The sequence below is a fragment of the Poromitra crassiceps genome (genome assembly GCF_964638095.1).
Source record: "Poromitra crassiceps genome assembly, chromosome: 11".
Classification (NCBI taxonomy): domain Eukaryota; kingdom Metazoa; phylum Chordata; class Actinopteri; order Beryciformes; family Melamphaidae; genus Poromitra; species Poromitra crassiceps.
In genome coordinates, this window is record NC_139643.1 from 49531699 (window position 1) to 49548027 (window position 16329).

The window sequence follows — 16329 nt, forward strand, 5'->3', positions numbered from 1 at the left end:
AAAGTACCGTAACTCACTTTGTAACTTGTGTTACCTGACAAAGTACGGTAACTGGTATAATAATTACTGAAATCCTATTGGTAATAAGTTATATTACTGAGTTACTGCTAAAAGTAATATATTACATGTAATGTGTTACCTTTGTAATGAGTTACCCCCCAACACTGCACCAGACAACACACTTAAACCACATGACAGAGAAGCCAGCTCAAACAACAACTTCACAACACTTTGCTATACGCTCAATCCAGAGCTGTGTTGGTACAAATCATGGTTTACACAGTCAACTTTCTGTTCACATTCTTGGTCGATCAAACCGGTTACTGAAGCTGCTTCTGCACTGCACAAAAGAGCTGATGAGTGTTCAGGTATGTTTTAGGTAGTAGGTAAAGTATTAGGTAGTACGTAAAGTATTGTAGGTAGGTATGCAGTATTTTGCCTGACTTCTTACTAATCACAGCTTCTTGCATCATGTCGTGTGCAGACTGGACTGTGAACATCTACTCCGGAGTGAGACTCGGTGCTCAACTTGCTGGGCGGAACAAGCACAGATGAAAATGCAAAATGACATCTGAAAGGTTGGTTGTTACAGTCATGGTTAGGCAAGTCAAACAAGTTGGTAAAGGTTAGGGGTTGGTCTTGGTTATATAAGAAAAATGTTTGTTGGAATTTTTTAATATGTCTTACGGTATGGGGTTTGGCCACCCAGCAAGTACATTCAGTCTCTCCCATCTCTCCCACTGCAGAAGCCCGGGCAAGATTGTTTTTTCCCCCATTTTATTCATCCTCTCCACCCCTCTTTTTTGATTCTCTCTCTTTTTCTCTCTCTCTCTCTCTCTCTCTCTCTCTCTCTCTCTCTCTATATATATATATATATATATATGTATATATGACACATCTCACCACTGCATTCTGTCATGTGCTACAATTACAGGTCAAAACTAGAGGGCACTCGGTAGAGTGCATACCTCCGCCAAACCTTCTACAGTTTTGTAGTTTTGTGGCGTTACGTGACTCCGTTTGGAAGTTCGGTGCCTTTTTGTGATTGGCCACGCCAATTGCCACGCCCCGTTTTGGCCAGTGGGCATGAAAAGTCACTCAGTTCATCCTTGGCCCACGATCGACCTTTCTACAACGTTTCGTGGTGTTACGTAACGTGCATCTGTTTGGAAGTTAGGCACCTTTTTGTGATTGGACGACACAACCATTGCCACGCCCCCTTTTGGCCAGTGGGCGTGGAAAGTTAAAAGTTTTGTGCAAATCCGTTCATAACTTTTTGAGATATCCTGCCAACAAACAAACAAACAAACAAACAAACAAACAAACAAACAAACAAACAAACAAACAGACAAACAGGGGAGGAAACATGACCTCCCAGCCAACTCCATTGGCAGCGGCAACAAGGTGACATAATGAATAGTTAACGATTGGTCCAGAGCAGAGCCGTGTAGATAGAAGAGTTCTGACATCTCCTTTCACTCCAATGGACCAGTTTTTTACTCTCAAGAGTTCCAGGAAGTAAGGTCCTGGATTAAGCAGCACTGTCGAGTTGCAGCAAAATAGACAGTTTGTGTTGTACTCTGAAAGGGTTGTCCCCCCCTTGTATCAAATTGTACATTATCAGCTTTATTTTAGCATGCAAAAGTAGCGCGAGACCCATTCATGGCTGTTCATTGGCTAATGAGTCTCGCATTTTGGTCCTCCGCTGACGCCACTCTCGCTCTAGAGGACACTAGTCCAGAGGGAGACTGCATGATTTGTGGGGTAGCCTATGTTTACTGTTGCATTCTTTGCCTATAAAAACATCTAATGAACACGCCCACAGACACCTCCCCCTCCCCTCTCCTCCCAACGGCTTCTCTCCCATAATGACTTACCGCAGGCAGGGAAGCTGCAGTTTCAGCTAATCACATATTCAGTGTGCACATGGACGTGTGAGCAGTGTTGGGGAGTACTTCACTCCATGTTGAACTACATTTTGCAGTAGCTTGCTGGTAGTTCAACTACATTCATAGTGAGTCAAGCAGTTCAACTACTTTTAGGCCTCTTTTTTTGTAGTTTAACTACCGGTACTCAAACTACAATTTTGGACAATAAAATAAAATAAATATATTTGTATTTTATTCTATTTTACCATTACAGGACGGTCCCTTTTTCTTCCGTCCTGATGGCCTTGAAGGCAGCACCGGCCGTGAAGACAGCCTACAGTACTCTGCCCCTAATTTTCCAAGCTGTTGAAGAGCAGTGTTCAAGCTCGACAAGCTGTTCATACTGTACTCTCAAAATAAAAACAAACGTTTGAAGACTAGTCTGTTTTATTTGTGATTTTTGTTGTTGTGAAGATTGACCGATGTTACAAAATCTATGAGTAACAGATATCCTTTTTTTAAGACGTGCTCAAGTCTTTACTGTTTATTTGTCTGATTAAACAAAAAACAAAGAATCCAGATTTGTTTACAACAACAAAAATATAACATTGAATATATTAGGTGTCAACTATTGCAATAAACTCAATTGAGAGACATATTTTTCGCTGGCATGTGACTTTTTTGTAGGCTATTATATTTTATTTATATTATATTATATTATAAATATTGTCAATTTAATGCTTTAAAAAAAGTAGTTTCAACTACTTTCTCCTGTGTAGCTTGTACTTTCCTAAACGACATTTCTCCCAGAGTAGCTTTGCCGTAGGTCGACCTACTTCCACGGTGAAGTAGTTGGTCGTTTCCTAAGCTATGCTTTCAAAGTAGCTTCCTGTGTGTGTGAGACACACGGGAGAGGAACCAGAACAGAGCAAGTTCAAAGTCAGAGGAGCAGGAGGGAAGGGCCAAGCACGTTCTCACCACCTCCTTGCCCCTTCCACCTCCTCACCTCTCCCCCGTCGACTCCTTTTCATCAGAAAATCAAGCGCACGCGGGGAGAAACGCCAGGCCGAAGACAAAGGACCAGGTGTGGCTCGGGGCTCGGCAGGACTAGACAGATAGCTGGGATGGGTGCGGAGTCCAACGGAGACCGAATATAAAATAACAACGCAGAGAGAAGGAGAGGATTCTACCAGGATGATTAGATTGAGATTTAAACAAGATGTGGAGCAGAAGAAGAAACGAAACGAGGGCTGAACGCCTCCGTTGACACAAGCGAAGCAGCAGGATAAAGCTATAAAATGCATCCTTGGTGATGCAGAATGGAAATGAACAACAGTCATAATTTTTTCTACGTCACTTGGCTGTTAACACTTGTGTGATAATGAGCCACTTTTGAGCTGTTGTTCACTGATAACATTCAATAACTATTGCACTCTTAAAACTCACTACGATGTGTCACGGGTGCTATCTGTATTGATTTCAAAAAGGTTGATCATTGTTTACTTTGAGATAAGCTTCACGCAGTTGGTCTCTCACGGAGTGCATGACTGTGGGTCAACTAAGGTGAGCAAGCAAACCAAATGTGGGACAAAGAGTACGCGTAACGTACATGTTACCGATGCCCGGTAGGGCTGCAACTGACGATTATCTTCATTATCAATTAATCTGCTGATTATTTTAGACCAATCAATTGGTTTGGTCTATTAAATGTCACCAAATGGTGAAAAATGGCAAGCATTTTTTACCCAAAGCCCAAGATGACATCCTCAAATGTCTTCTTTTGTCCTGACAAACAGTCCACAACGCAAAGATAGTCTGTCATAAAGACTACAGACATCAGAAAAAAGTCTGTCATAAAGACTACAGACATCAGAAAAAAGTCTGTCATAAAGACTACAGACATCAGAAAAAAATAGTCTCTGTCTCTGTCTCTGTCTCTCTCTCTCTCTGTTTTGGCTTTTGAAAACTAGAGACAATCAAAATGTGGGACATCATCTCAATATGTGGGACATGGGAAAAGGCTGTGCAGTCCCACACAAAGGGGGACATGTGGTCACCCTAGGTTCAAGTCTTATCTCACCACACTCTTCTATACAACATACATGTACAAGTCTATAACACTAGTGTCTATACAACATACATGTACAAGTCTATAACACTAGTGTCTATACAACATATATGTACAAGTCTATAACACTACTGTTGTGTTTTCACCTCATTTTCCAGGGGGTTTGACACCCAGGTCAAAGGGGCTAGTCTGGTGTGTAAGTGTGATCAGTTGAGTTAAAGCAGGCAGCTGTTTCTGTAGAACACTAGCAGGCTGCTACCTGACAGAATCAGCCAGTCCACAAAAAGAAGATCTTTGGCTACTGTAGTAATATTCCATCCCTGATCATGGCAGCAGTAGCTGGATCTCCAGTGGGTCATGCCCATGCTCAGGTGATCTCCAGTGGACCATGCCCATGCTCAGGTGATCTCCAGTGGACCATGCCCATGCTCAGGTGATCTCCAGTGGACCATGCCCATGCTCAGGTGATCTCCAGTGGACCATGCCCATGCTCAGGTGATCTCCAGTGGACCATGCCCATTCTCAGGTGATCTCCAGTGGGCCATGCCCATGCTCAGGTGATCTCCAGTGGACCATGCCCATGCTCAGGTGATCTCCAGTGGGCCATGCCCATTCTCAGGTGATCTCCAGTGGGCCATGCCCATGCTCAGATGATCTCCAGTGGACCATGTCCATGCTCAGGTGATCTCCAGTGGGCCATGCCCATGCTGAGGTGATCTCCAGTGGACCATGCCCATTCTCAGGTGATCTCCAGTGGGCCATGCCCATGCTCAGGTGATCTTCAGTGGGCCATGCCCATGCTGAGGTGATCTCCAGTGGACCATGCCCATTCTCAGGTGATCTCCAGTGGACCATGCCCATGCTCAGGTGATCTCCAGTGGACCATGTCCATGCTCAGATGATCTCCAGTGGGCCATGCCAATTGCTCAGGTGATCTCCAGTGGATCATGCCCATTCTCAGGTGATCTCCAGTGGACCATGTCCATGCTCAGGTGATCTCCAGTGGGCCATGCCCATGCTGAGGTGATCTCCAGTGGACCATGCCCATGCTCAGGTGATCTCCAGTGGGCCATGCCCATGCTCAGGTGATCTTCAGTGGGCCATGCCCATGCTCAGATGATCTCCAGTGGACCATGCCCATGCTCAGGTGATCTCCAGTGGACCATGCCCATGCTCAGGTGATCTCCAGTGGGCCATGCCCATGCTCAGATGATCTCCAGTGGGCCATGCCAATTGCTCAGGTGATCTCCAGTGGATCATGCCCATGCTCAGATGATCTCCAGTGGATCATGCCCATGCTCAGATGATCTCCAGTGGGCCATGCCAATTGCTCAGGTGATCTCCAGTGGATCATGCCCATGCTCAGATGATCTCCAGTGGACCATTCCCATGCTCAGATGATCTCCAGTGGACCATGCCCATTCTCAGGTGATCTCCAGCAGGCCATGCCCATTCTCAGGTGATCTCCAGTGGATCATGCCCATGCTCAGATGATCTCTAGTGGACCATGCCCATGCTCAGATGATCTCCAGTGGACCATGCCCATGCTCAGGTGATCACCAGTGGACCATGCCCATGCTCAGGTGATCTCCAGTGGACCATGCCCATGCTAAGGTGATCTCCAGTGGACCATGCCCATGCTCAGGTGATCTCCAGTGGACCATGCCCATGCTCAGGTGATCTCCAGTGGACCATACCCATGCTGATGTGATGTCAGTAACAGTGTCAGTGGCAGAGTCAGTAACATGAGCCCGGGTCACGCTGTGTGCTGCGGCCTGAAAGGAGGAGCTGTCAGAGCCACTGGATATCTATCAGACAATCCAGTACCACACCAGCGAAGGGAAACAGGAGGAGACTGTCGAGACTTGTACAAACCGCCTGTGTAGTGTGTACACAGTCGAACCCAAACTACACAAGATGGCAGCAGCCTAATAACTAGTTACACTGCCGGAATCCAGTTGACACACTTATCTATTTTGCATGGGCAGAATAAAACCATCTGCAATGGTACGCTATGCAAAAAAATAATAATAATACAAATAAAATGTTATCTCTCTCTCTCTCTCTCTCAAATTAGCAGATGATATATTGTTGAGGACAGCATCATTACAAGCGGAATGTACAGAGTGTCATGTCTCCTCCACCCAGCTCCCCTCAGGGATGAGTGGCGGAGTTGCTGAGTCTCTAAATGGCTGTTGGCAGAACGGCACTGACAAGCTATAAAGACTGCGTTTGAAATCATTAAAAAAATGTCTCTTACGATGTTGTCATTGGGGCGTGAAAAAAAGGAAGAGCCCAGGGAGTTTTGTTGTAAAGTGACAGTGTGTGTGTGTGTGTGTGTGTGTGTGTGTGTGTGTGTGCGTGTGCGTGTGTGTGTGCGAAGCAGAGGGTGTGTGCCCCGTGTGTGCACAGCGTGTGGGTAGATGTTCTGCCGCTTGCCAATGAAAATCATTTTGAGGCTTGTCCTAATGGGCCAGGCCCATCAGAAGCATGCCTTCATGTAAAGACAAGTAGATACGTGTGCGAGCAGAACTCAGAAAACACACACACAAGTACTTCTGTCTCACTGGGTGTCATTTTTTGCAAGTTGTCCTGATATTATTGTCAGGTGATTTGAATGAGTTGAAATGTCATAATGTTATGCTAAGTGACATAGACACCAACCAAAGGCACACAAAGAGTTCCTGTGTCAAAGCACATATGAAGTCATCTGGATCTCCTACTGGAAGCTGAGCTGCTGTTGGTAAGCCTGTTTACAACAGTGGTGAGAAGGGCTCTGAGAGCTGCTAACACACACACACACACACACACACACACACACACACACACACACACACACACACACACACACACACACACACACACACACACACACTCCCACTGAATGCAAACTATTGTGGATCCTGTGCAGAAACACCTAGAAAATCCACAAACTCCAAATCGATTTTGCATTTTCTCTTATTCTCATGTCCAGTGCAAATATGTGTATTTGTATATTTGCATGTATTCTTTGTAATATTATTTTGTGGTTTTGTGTTGTATTGTTGTAGCTTCTGTTTGCTGCTTTCTTGGCCAGGGCTCCCTTGTAAAAGAGATGAAAATCTCAATTGGGACTCACCTGATTAAATAATGGATGAATACAAAATAAAATAAAATAAATAAAAGAATTATAACGTACTTTATTTTAACATATTCTTCCTCTCACCTTAGCCTTGGGCCCCGAACATGCATTAATCATACACTGTCTTTTTCTTTCCTTATCTGAGGCCTGTTCCTAGATCACTTTCTTCTAAAACCTCATCACAAAAAGGTAGAACCTTACAGCTTCTGTATGAATCAGTAAATCCCCCGATTCTCAAACACCCTATATTACCTTGCAACTTAAGCAACTGGAGTGTTTTAAGCTATTGCTGCAATAGCTCCATTGGAGCCAGAAGTGATGTGAATTTGGCCGAAAAGAGCTGCAGAGTGGCCTGCTGTTTGTCCATGATCCTCGAGCTGCACAATCTATTTTAGTCAAAATGGGACAATAATTGACTAAATGAACAAGATGCTGTTTTGGGGAAAGATTGAAACTGGCGATTGTGATCATCAACTCATTAGGAAAGTGTTTACTGGGGCTATAAATCAAGTGAGAAGTATGGTCATTTCCCCATTCACTTCTATGTAATCGGACTTCATTTTGCAGCCAGTGGAGTCGCCCCCTGCAGGCCATTCAGTCAAAAAGAATGCAGGCCGCATCGTCGTCACAAACGGAGCTACGAGCTAGCCCCTTGATTGCTGTACACTAAATTATAAGGGAATGAAATGTTATCTTTGTGTTTATCTTGATGAAAACACTGACGAATGCAATACTTACGTAAGCATCGGGGAAGGCTCGGTATTTGGCAATGGGCACTAAATCCTTCTCCGGCTCCGGTTCTTGGCTCTGGAAGTGCGAGCCCCCGTGGACGCTGTTGAAGAGCGGAGACTGCGGGACGCCCAGGGCGCTCTCGCTACTGAAGCTCCTCTGCAGAACGTGAGCGCCCAGCGCCCCGGCGCCCGCGCCCATCATCCCCAACCCATGGGTCATACAGGACAAGTCCGGGGTGAAGATGGGTCTCTGGGGCTCCAAGGAGCCGGTGGGGCTGAGGAGGTGGGTGGGACTGTGGCTGGAGGGGGGCGAGCTGATGTTCAGGTGTAGAGGCCTGCTCATGCGAGCGTGAAGATCTTCGGCGCCGGTCAAGGAGCCTGAACCGGGGGCCGTGGAGTTTAACAGGAAGGCGAAGCGTTCGTAGCGCGAACCCGCCACCTCGGTTCTGGTGGGCGACGCCACGCTGATGCGCTCGTGCGGAGACGACACCTCTGGCAGCGAGCCGGTGCGGAACAGCGAGCGCTGGGCCAGGGGTTTGGGGCTATTGTCCAGGGTCTGGTCTGGCCTGTAGTTGGAGTAGAGGACGCTGTTGTCCAGGCGAGAGCCGGGAGAACACTGGAGGAGTCCGATTCCGTTGGACAACGGAGATGTCACTTCTTCAGGAGAAGAGTCAAAGGGTTTTCTTACTACAATGCTACTGGAAGCGGTCGCTCTGAGAGGCAACGTCAGGCCTCTGTCCCCAGGCTGCTCCTGCAGGGTGGAAGAACGCACGCAGTTAAGTATAGACGTGTTAAGCTGTTCCCTCCTCCTCCCGCGTTCCCCCTGCACCCTCCCACCTCTCCTTCTCTGTTCTCTCCTCCTCTCCCCCTGCACTCCTTCCCCTGCACCCTCCCACCTCTCCTTCTCTGTTCTCTCCTCCTCTCTGTCCTCTCTGGGGGGGGGGGGGGGGGGGGTGTGGGACGCTCCCCCTGCTTCTCTACCCTGGCTCTCCCTCCCCTGCACCCCCATCTCTCCTTCTCTCCTCCTCCACATTCTTATCTTCTCCCCACCTCCCCCCTCTCCTCCGTCTATATTGCTCATTCTCTCCCCACCTCCTCCCTCCCCCTGCTCTCTTCTCCCCCACACCTCCCCTCCCTTCCCCTCTCCTGCTCTCTCCTCTTGCTCCTTCCCCACCTCCTATACCCTCCCCACCCCATCACTCTCTCACATTCCCCCTGCTATTCTCCCTTCTCCTGCGCTCTCCTCTGCTCTCCCCTCATTCCTATATTTTCTATATTATCAATTGTTCAAATGTTATCTTTATTCTGTATATTCTTGTTACTGTTGTGTCAGCTAGAATTAGCTAGACATACTTTCTGTGAAGCCCTCTGAGACATGCTTGTGAATTAGGGCTATATAAATAAACTTGACTTGACTTGACTTAAGTAAAATAACAATGACATTTACACAATAATGCTCCCTGTGTCTTCTAGCTCATTTTCATCTGAAAGAATGTATGGTCTTCAATGGGTGAAACCTCTTATGAAACTCTTTCAAAGCCCACTGGCTAGATTCTAAAATACACTGCCATCAAACTAGCTTATCTTCATTTCTGAAAAGTTGACAACTTGATAAGACAACTTATAGACGGTTGTTGTACCTGCTGGCTCAGCTTCATCAGGTCCAGCTTCTTGGCATCCAGCGGTTTGGGGGTGGACCACTTGAGGCCCAGGTCGGGGGGCAGGGTGTACAGTCCGTTGGGAGCACCGGGGGCCGGGGCTCCTGGCGCGTGTGGATTCTTCCTCAGGCCGCTGAGGGAGGTGGAGAGAGCGGCACCCTCATCGATCGGCGGCAGGGCAGACATAAGTCCTTGGGGCCCGGGGCCGCGCATGCTCCTCATCCTGTGTTTAGGGCTCATGCCCCTCAGGGTATCCACCAGGCTCTCCATGTCACGTTGGTTGGGGGGGACGTCTGCGTGGTGTGGGGAGGAGATGGGGGAGGAGGAGGAGGTGGTGGGGGAGGTGGGCTCGGCGACCAGCTCCACACGCGTGGCCTTGAACACCCCAGAAACAGAGGTGGACGAATCGTCTTCTTTGCGGCGGCTGCTGCTGTCGTCGGCAGCGTCGCGGCTGGAGCCAGACACAGGGAGCTGCTCTAAGTCCCGGCTTGACTTTATCTTCTCTGGCTCTGCCTCTCTCTGCCTCTGTGCCTCTCCCTCACCTGCAGGTGCAGCAGCAGGCTCCTCCCGCCCCACCACCACGACGCTCCTCCTCCTCCACTCATCCTCTCCTCCTCTCGTTGATGGCTCGCTCTCACGGCTCGGAGAGACTCCGCTCCCGTCGCTCAGCCTGTTTCCAAGAGAACTGTGCGTCTCTGGGGAGGGGGAGGGGCAGGAGGGAGGAGGGGAGGGGCAGGAGGGAGGAGGGGAGGCGGCTAGGTGTCGTGTGTACACTGTGGCCTCAGGGAGAGCAGGGGAGGTCAAGGGGGAGGCGCCGGAGTCGGCGTTAAACACTTTGGAATTCAGAGAGTCAGAAAGAGACGACTGCTCACTCTGCTCGGTTAGGTCTGCTTTATACTGAGAAACCGCCTCAAAACGGTTTCTCCATTTATACTCGGGCAGGGAATAGCTTTTCTCCGTTCCGCCGATGGACTCCGATGTCGTAGCGCTCGTTCTTCCCAAGTCCACTTGATCTCGACTGAGATCGGTGACGTCGGTCTCAGTGACCAGAGGCACTTTAGGGAAACGTTGTTTGGATTCGTCATTGGCCTCGTGAGGGGGAGAGAAGGCTTTTACGGAGAGGGTGGGGCTGTAGCTGTAGCCTGAATCCATCTTGTCAGCTGATCCCAGGTCAGCGTTAGTCTGCCGAGTCTCAGAAGCAAAGACCTCGAGAGCTGGTCTGGGGACACCTGACGCCTCCAGGGACCTTGAGAGATACAGAGAAAAAGAGGGATACAAAGATGACAAAAACAGACGAGAGAAAGACAGAGAGAGAGAGAGAGAGAAAGAGAGAGAGAGAGAGACACAAACTTAATGAGTGCATTTGAGCCACAGAGTGTAGGAAGTGCGTGCGGGGTGTGGTCATCATGTAAACTTACAATGCAAATTATACAGGACAACTTTGAGTATCTTCCCTTGTGGGCAATGTCAAAGAATGTTTACGGAGGCCTCATGGGTACAACCGCTATGTATTTAACAAATTCACTGGCTGTGTCTGATGATTTCGTCACAGTAAAAATAAAACAATTGGGCCAGATAACGTAACAAAAAGCACAGGGCAAATACAGTGTTAAAACATACAAAAAAAAAAACGTTTACTGACTAAACATCTCATGACAATGGTGATGATACTTAGGATGGTTGTACCATAAGAATGATAAAGTTCTTGTACAAAGTGGATCGGGTGAGAATATGACGTCGAAAAGAATTTAACTGAAGGAAATGAACACCGCTGGGAGGAATATAATAATTGCTGTCAGCTGATATCTCAGGGTTACTCCAAGTCAACACATCTCCTCCATGACTACACAAAGGCCCAAATCTCTACTGTAGGCTACGGTGCATTTTGTTTGTGCAACTGTCACTCAGCAGTGGAGCTACCCACACTCACAATGTAAGCACACACAACAGCACAGTGGCATCAGATAAGATCGTCCACAAAGCCAAATGCTACATCATGCGTGCGTCGTGAGCTGTTTTTACAGTGGCTTGATCTTATGAAGCAACTTTTACCACGCAAGCGAGTCACAGTGTTAGCCGTGCTTACAAAGTCTTCTGCAAATGTACAGTGCATTGAATGTCTAAGAAAGCGTGCATAAGACAGGTAGTCGTTTTTAATCTGTTCTCCGTCCGTGAGTCATTCAACCTTTAAACAGGTAATTGGCATGGTGCCTTGTGCCCAGGAGGAGAGGTTTCGGGGCAGGTCGGGTAAGATCTGCAGCTCTACCTATAGGGGGTGCGTTCGTAAATCCAATCCGACGCTCAACACTGAAATGAGAGCGCGGATGTACGGTACGTTACGACCACCCCCTTTCCCCTGAAGATGGGGAAGTCTTTGTTTAAGCTGTAATTCCTCGAATGGCCACTTGAGGCAGGACTCAGAGGTCCCGTCGTCCATGTTAAAATGCCCCACTTTGTAACCATGGTTTTGGTCTATCTAGCTAATTTCACCTTTTCATAACATCTGTAGGGGGGTCATATTTTATATAACTCGCCCGTTTGGAGTAAAATAGATGATAGAAAAGGGGGTGATTGACAGATCGCCTGTCCAGTGATCGTGCAGCTTGCCGATCACGGACCAATAGCAGGCGGAGCTGCGCCTCTGGGAAACTCCCATCTCACGTAAGGTGCGGAAGGACTCAACCCATTCCCTCCCACCACTCTGTTGACGAAAAAATCAAGATGGTGACGGCCAACGTTTCAACTCCACCAGGGAGAAGAAATTTCATGGGATAGATACGTCCATATTATTTATGTCTATGGTCACAACCACGCACCCAATTTACGAACGGTCCGGTGTGCGCCCTGGCGCTCGGAGTGGCTATTTGCGAACACACGCCTACCGATCTCGCAAAGGGCCCTGACTTGTTCTGGTGAAACGTGCGGGTGGACTTGCAGTAGAGGGTGAAAAGGTTGAGAAATTGAACAAAGAAAGTATATTATGATTCACTGAGACCAGACCCATTGGAATGTGTGTGTTATCACAGTGCCAGTTTCACGGAGGATTAAAGGCATAAACTGCACGTCTAAACACGCATCAACTTCATGCCAGGCTTAATTCTTCAAAAGGTCACAAATTGCATAATTACTCTAGTGAACTTGTTGACTAGTCGTCCCTTTTCACAGCAACCGTTTTTGAGGTGGTAAAGCAGGAAGTAAAGCAGGTACAACAATACCAGTAATGAGGGTTCCATTCCATTTAGGGGGGGTTCCAGTGCCAGGGCCCTCATTCATGTTCTTGGTTACACCTGCTTTACCATCCCAAACGGTTGCTGTGAAAAGGGCCTATTGACTACCATCCCTTCTGCCGCTATTAAATAGCAACAATAACTGAGACAGCACCGTCTGCCATGATTGCAGACAGTGACGGTGATGCAATAGGTACAAGACATAATATATTTGCTGGGTATTATAGCCTTCAAACAATAGATCACCACATGTGTACTGAGCTCAAAGTTTTCAAAAAGTAGTTGAGATTCATGAGAATTCTATTCTCACTCATCATGTCTAGCAGCAGAAAATAGCAAAGCTTGCAAACAGCTTCGCCCTACAAGAGTTGTTACACACAGTATATCAAGAGCACACACAGTTTACATGGCACGTCATCTGCACCTGATTTACGACATGTAAACTGTGCGTTTGCACGTGATGTGTGACGATCTACACCTGGTGTGGTTGCATGGTTTGTGAACCAAGGTATTGAAGATGGCGGCTCTGATCATATCAGAAGCAATCTTGAGTGGTGCTCGAAACGTCATGCAAATAAAACTCTTGAAAGGGGAGCTCCTTTGGTGTGCGGACCGTTCTTTCTTTATCTCTATGTTTCTAACATAACCCACAGATTATTATTATATTATTAGGATAATTGAAAATATTTATGCTTTGTGATTTATTTACTTTATGATTTTAAAATGAGCAAAGAAAATAATAATTCTACAGTCAACCATCATTATTGACTAAACAGTTTATTGGAAAGTTCAATACAAAGAGAAACATGTCACTTTAATACACTAATACAGCCTACATCCTTGATGTTGAATAGAGATGCTGCAACTAAAAGCTTTAATGAAAGTATTACATCAAACAATTTTAGGTGCAAATTCAAATAGAAAATCTAATTTACCCGTAAGAATATATTATCTTTGCATACAGCAAGAAGGTACTTTTCAATACATTGAAATTGCACAAGATGATGTAATACCGAACATACCAAAAATATATTTCAAATTGTCACAATATGCCTATCAAGGTCTTCAATATAGAACATTTTAGAACAGTTAAATATTTTGCATAGGCCATAGCAATGAAGTGACAGTATACAAGTATGAAAATATATTGCACGTCAAGAGGAACACTATAGTACGATCTACTTGCATTTCATGCATGAGAGCTATCACTCAAGAGACCATCATTATTACAGTTTTGCATAATATGGACTAGAACATTTATTTTTTTATTATACAGTACAATAATGTGTCCAATGGGAATCGATAGCAGCAAGACGTCAGTTACTGTCCCGGTGTAAGGCATCTTCTACCACTGTCCTGGACGGTTGAGAAGACCTCTGTCCTGGCTGATAGAGCGTCCACGACCACAGCTGATGAAGCTCCAAGCGCCACCCCCACTGAGGTCAAGAAAAGAAGTTCAGTTGTGTTAAAACGATGTGGCGTCTCTTCTCCAGAATGAGGAAGGCCAGCCGTCACTGCCTTACCCATGCTGAGGAGGAGTGACAGGCTTCATTCACACTGCCGCTCCCAATAAATAAATAATTGCAACACCTCTGACTCCAACTTTGATTCACTTAGTATTGTTTAGATTTACAAACAAGATGCGCCCTCATTGGTCTCAATCAAGACTCAGCTTGCCTCCATCTTCCTTTCGACTCCACCCCTTTGGTCTTTCTCTTGACGCAAAATCTATATAATAAAGTTGAAGGTGTGTGTGTGTGTGTGTGTGTGTGTGCGTATCTTTTAGGCACGCCCACACCCCATGTCGGATTGGCCTGACAATTTGCATGGCGGTGGGGTATGACCTGGGGAAGGTCACGGGCAGGTTGTACAGTCCTGGAACCACCTGGAAAGTCCTGAATAAGGAGATGCAAAGCGTCTTAGCGTGCATGATGAGTTGACCATCAGTGGTCCCTGAAACACTCTTGGTTTCCATGCCAACCTCTCCTCCACACACTGAGTGACCACACAGATCATTCACTCAGGGCTCGTGTGGGTGGTGGTTATGTACATCCAGGCAAATAATATAATAGTAAGGTAGGTAATGAACTGAAAGATTGTTGACGCTAACATTAACATGGTGGGTAATTTCCCCCTGCATTTCAGAAACAGAACACTGGATCATTCTATACAGCAGCAGATGGGCTCTTCAGAACCGCCTAACCACATCTGAGTTCTGTTACTCTTTAATTCCGAGGTGAACTATCACTTTAAATAGCATTCCTTCCACAAAGCAACCAATGTTTATCTAGCCAAACACTGCCACTCCTCTCAGCTGTACTCATACAAAACTAGGCTACAAGTCCCACTCCAGTTCGATATCTCAATTTCTTCTTCTGCATCTTCTTTTGTTGTTGTCGTTTAACCATTTCCTCCTCAGATGGATAAGTACCCCTCCAGCTATTATAGGCCTATAGCTACCCTCACAACAGCACCACACCTGCAGCGGAAGGCACCGCAAAACACTGGCACACATCCTATGCCTCCGAGAGTCGTGACTCGTTCAGTTTGGACTTGTTTTAAGTCATAATGTCAAAGCGATCACACACACACGTACACATATGTGTTTTCGGGACACCGTGTTGATTTTGAAATGCTGCCAATTGGGAACGATGTGCCAATGCCCTAATCACAGGCCTTCAGTTCAGACTGCTCGCATGTTACAGCTACATCACACAAACATCTGTAAGCATGAAAAAAGTGACTGGTTTCTACTGGCTTTGCAGTGCTGCGATGGCAGCGAGCGGAGGAGGAAAGCAAATGTGTGTTGACACGGCGTACGTAATTACGGACGGGGGAAAAAACAAGTTTGAATTTGGTTGACTTGACGATGTAAAAACACAGAGTTTAGGTGGGGGATCTATCAGTGGGAACCGTGTGTACACTGCTCAGCTCTCCTCTAGTATGCATATTATGTGCCGGGAATAAACATGTTACCTGCTACCATTACGTATGTTTATTTAGGTCTATGCTATTTGCACCTGTGCAAACAGAATGTTGAATTATGTTTAATTAGGTTTAAATTATGTCTATACTATTTGCACCTATGTGCAGTGAATATGTCACTGTTTTTTTTGGCTTGTTTTATTGCTTTACTGCCTTATTTGTTGTTGTTTCTCTTGTTTTCCTGCACCTATATGCCCTGTTATTTTTCATTGTAACTTTGACTCTGTTTCTCTGTAAAGCACTTTGTGACCTCGTGCTGTGAAAGGTGCTATAGAAATAAAGAATTACTTACTTACTTATTTTGCACTATGTTGTAACGGAGTCTACAGCACAAGAACTTCACACGTGATACTTGTGCTACGGAGTGACAATAAAAATCTTGAATCTTGAATCTTGAAAACAAGAGATGATTAAGCATTGTTGCCATCTGATCACCAAAAATGATTCAACTTGAATTCTAAACAGACCGGTTACCATTACCTGCTGCTGACAGGTTCACGGTGCTTAATCCATCTATATAATTATTATGGTGACTGTCACACAAGCTGCAGGTCATTCTCAAAACAAACAATAAGCGTGCTGCTCGTGATTGATGTGTTTTGGCATAGCCCAACACTAAATCCATTCTTTGCATTTTTCATGAAGTTCCCTATTGGGTCATGAAACCAATT

General features: G+C 46.2%; 1 protein-coding gene across 1 annotated transcript in view; it reads right to left on the reverse strand.

Moving 5' to 3' along the window:
- crybg2 (crystallin beta-gamma domain containing 2) overlaps positions 1-16329 on the reverse strand; it is a gene marked incomplete at its 5' end in the record, with an annotated part of 49216 nt that overhangs the window by 19673 nt on the left and 13214 nt on the right. Inside the window, 2 exons of the mRNA XM_083646073.1 lie at positions 7796-8539; positions 9429-10692. Of these exons, the coding sequence (XP_083502199.1) occupies positions 7796-8539; positions 9429-10692 (2008 nt within the window). The remainder of the gene's footprint in view (positions 1-7795; positions 8540-9428; positions 10693-16329) is intronic.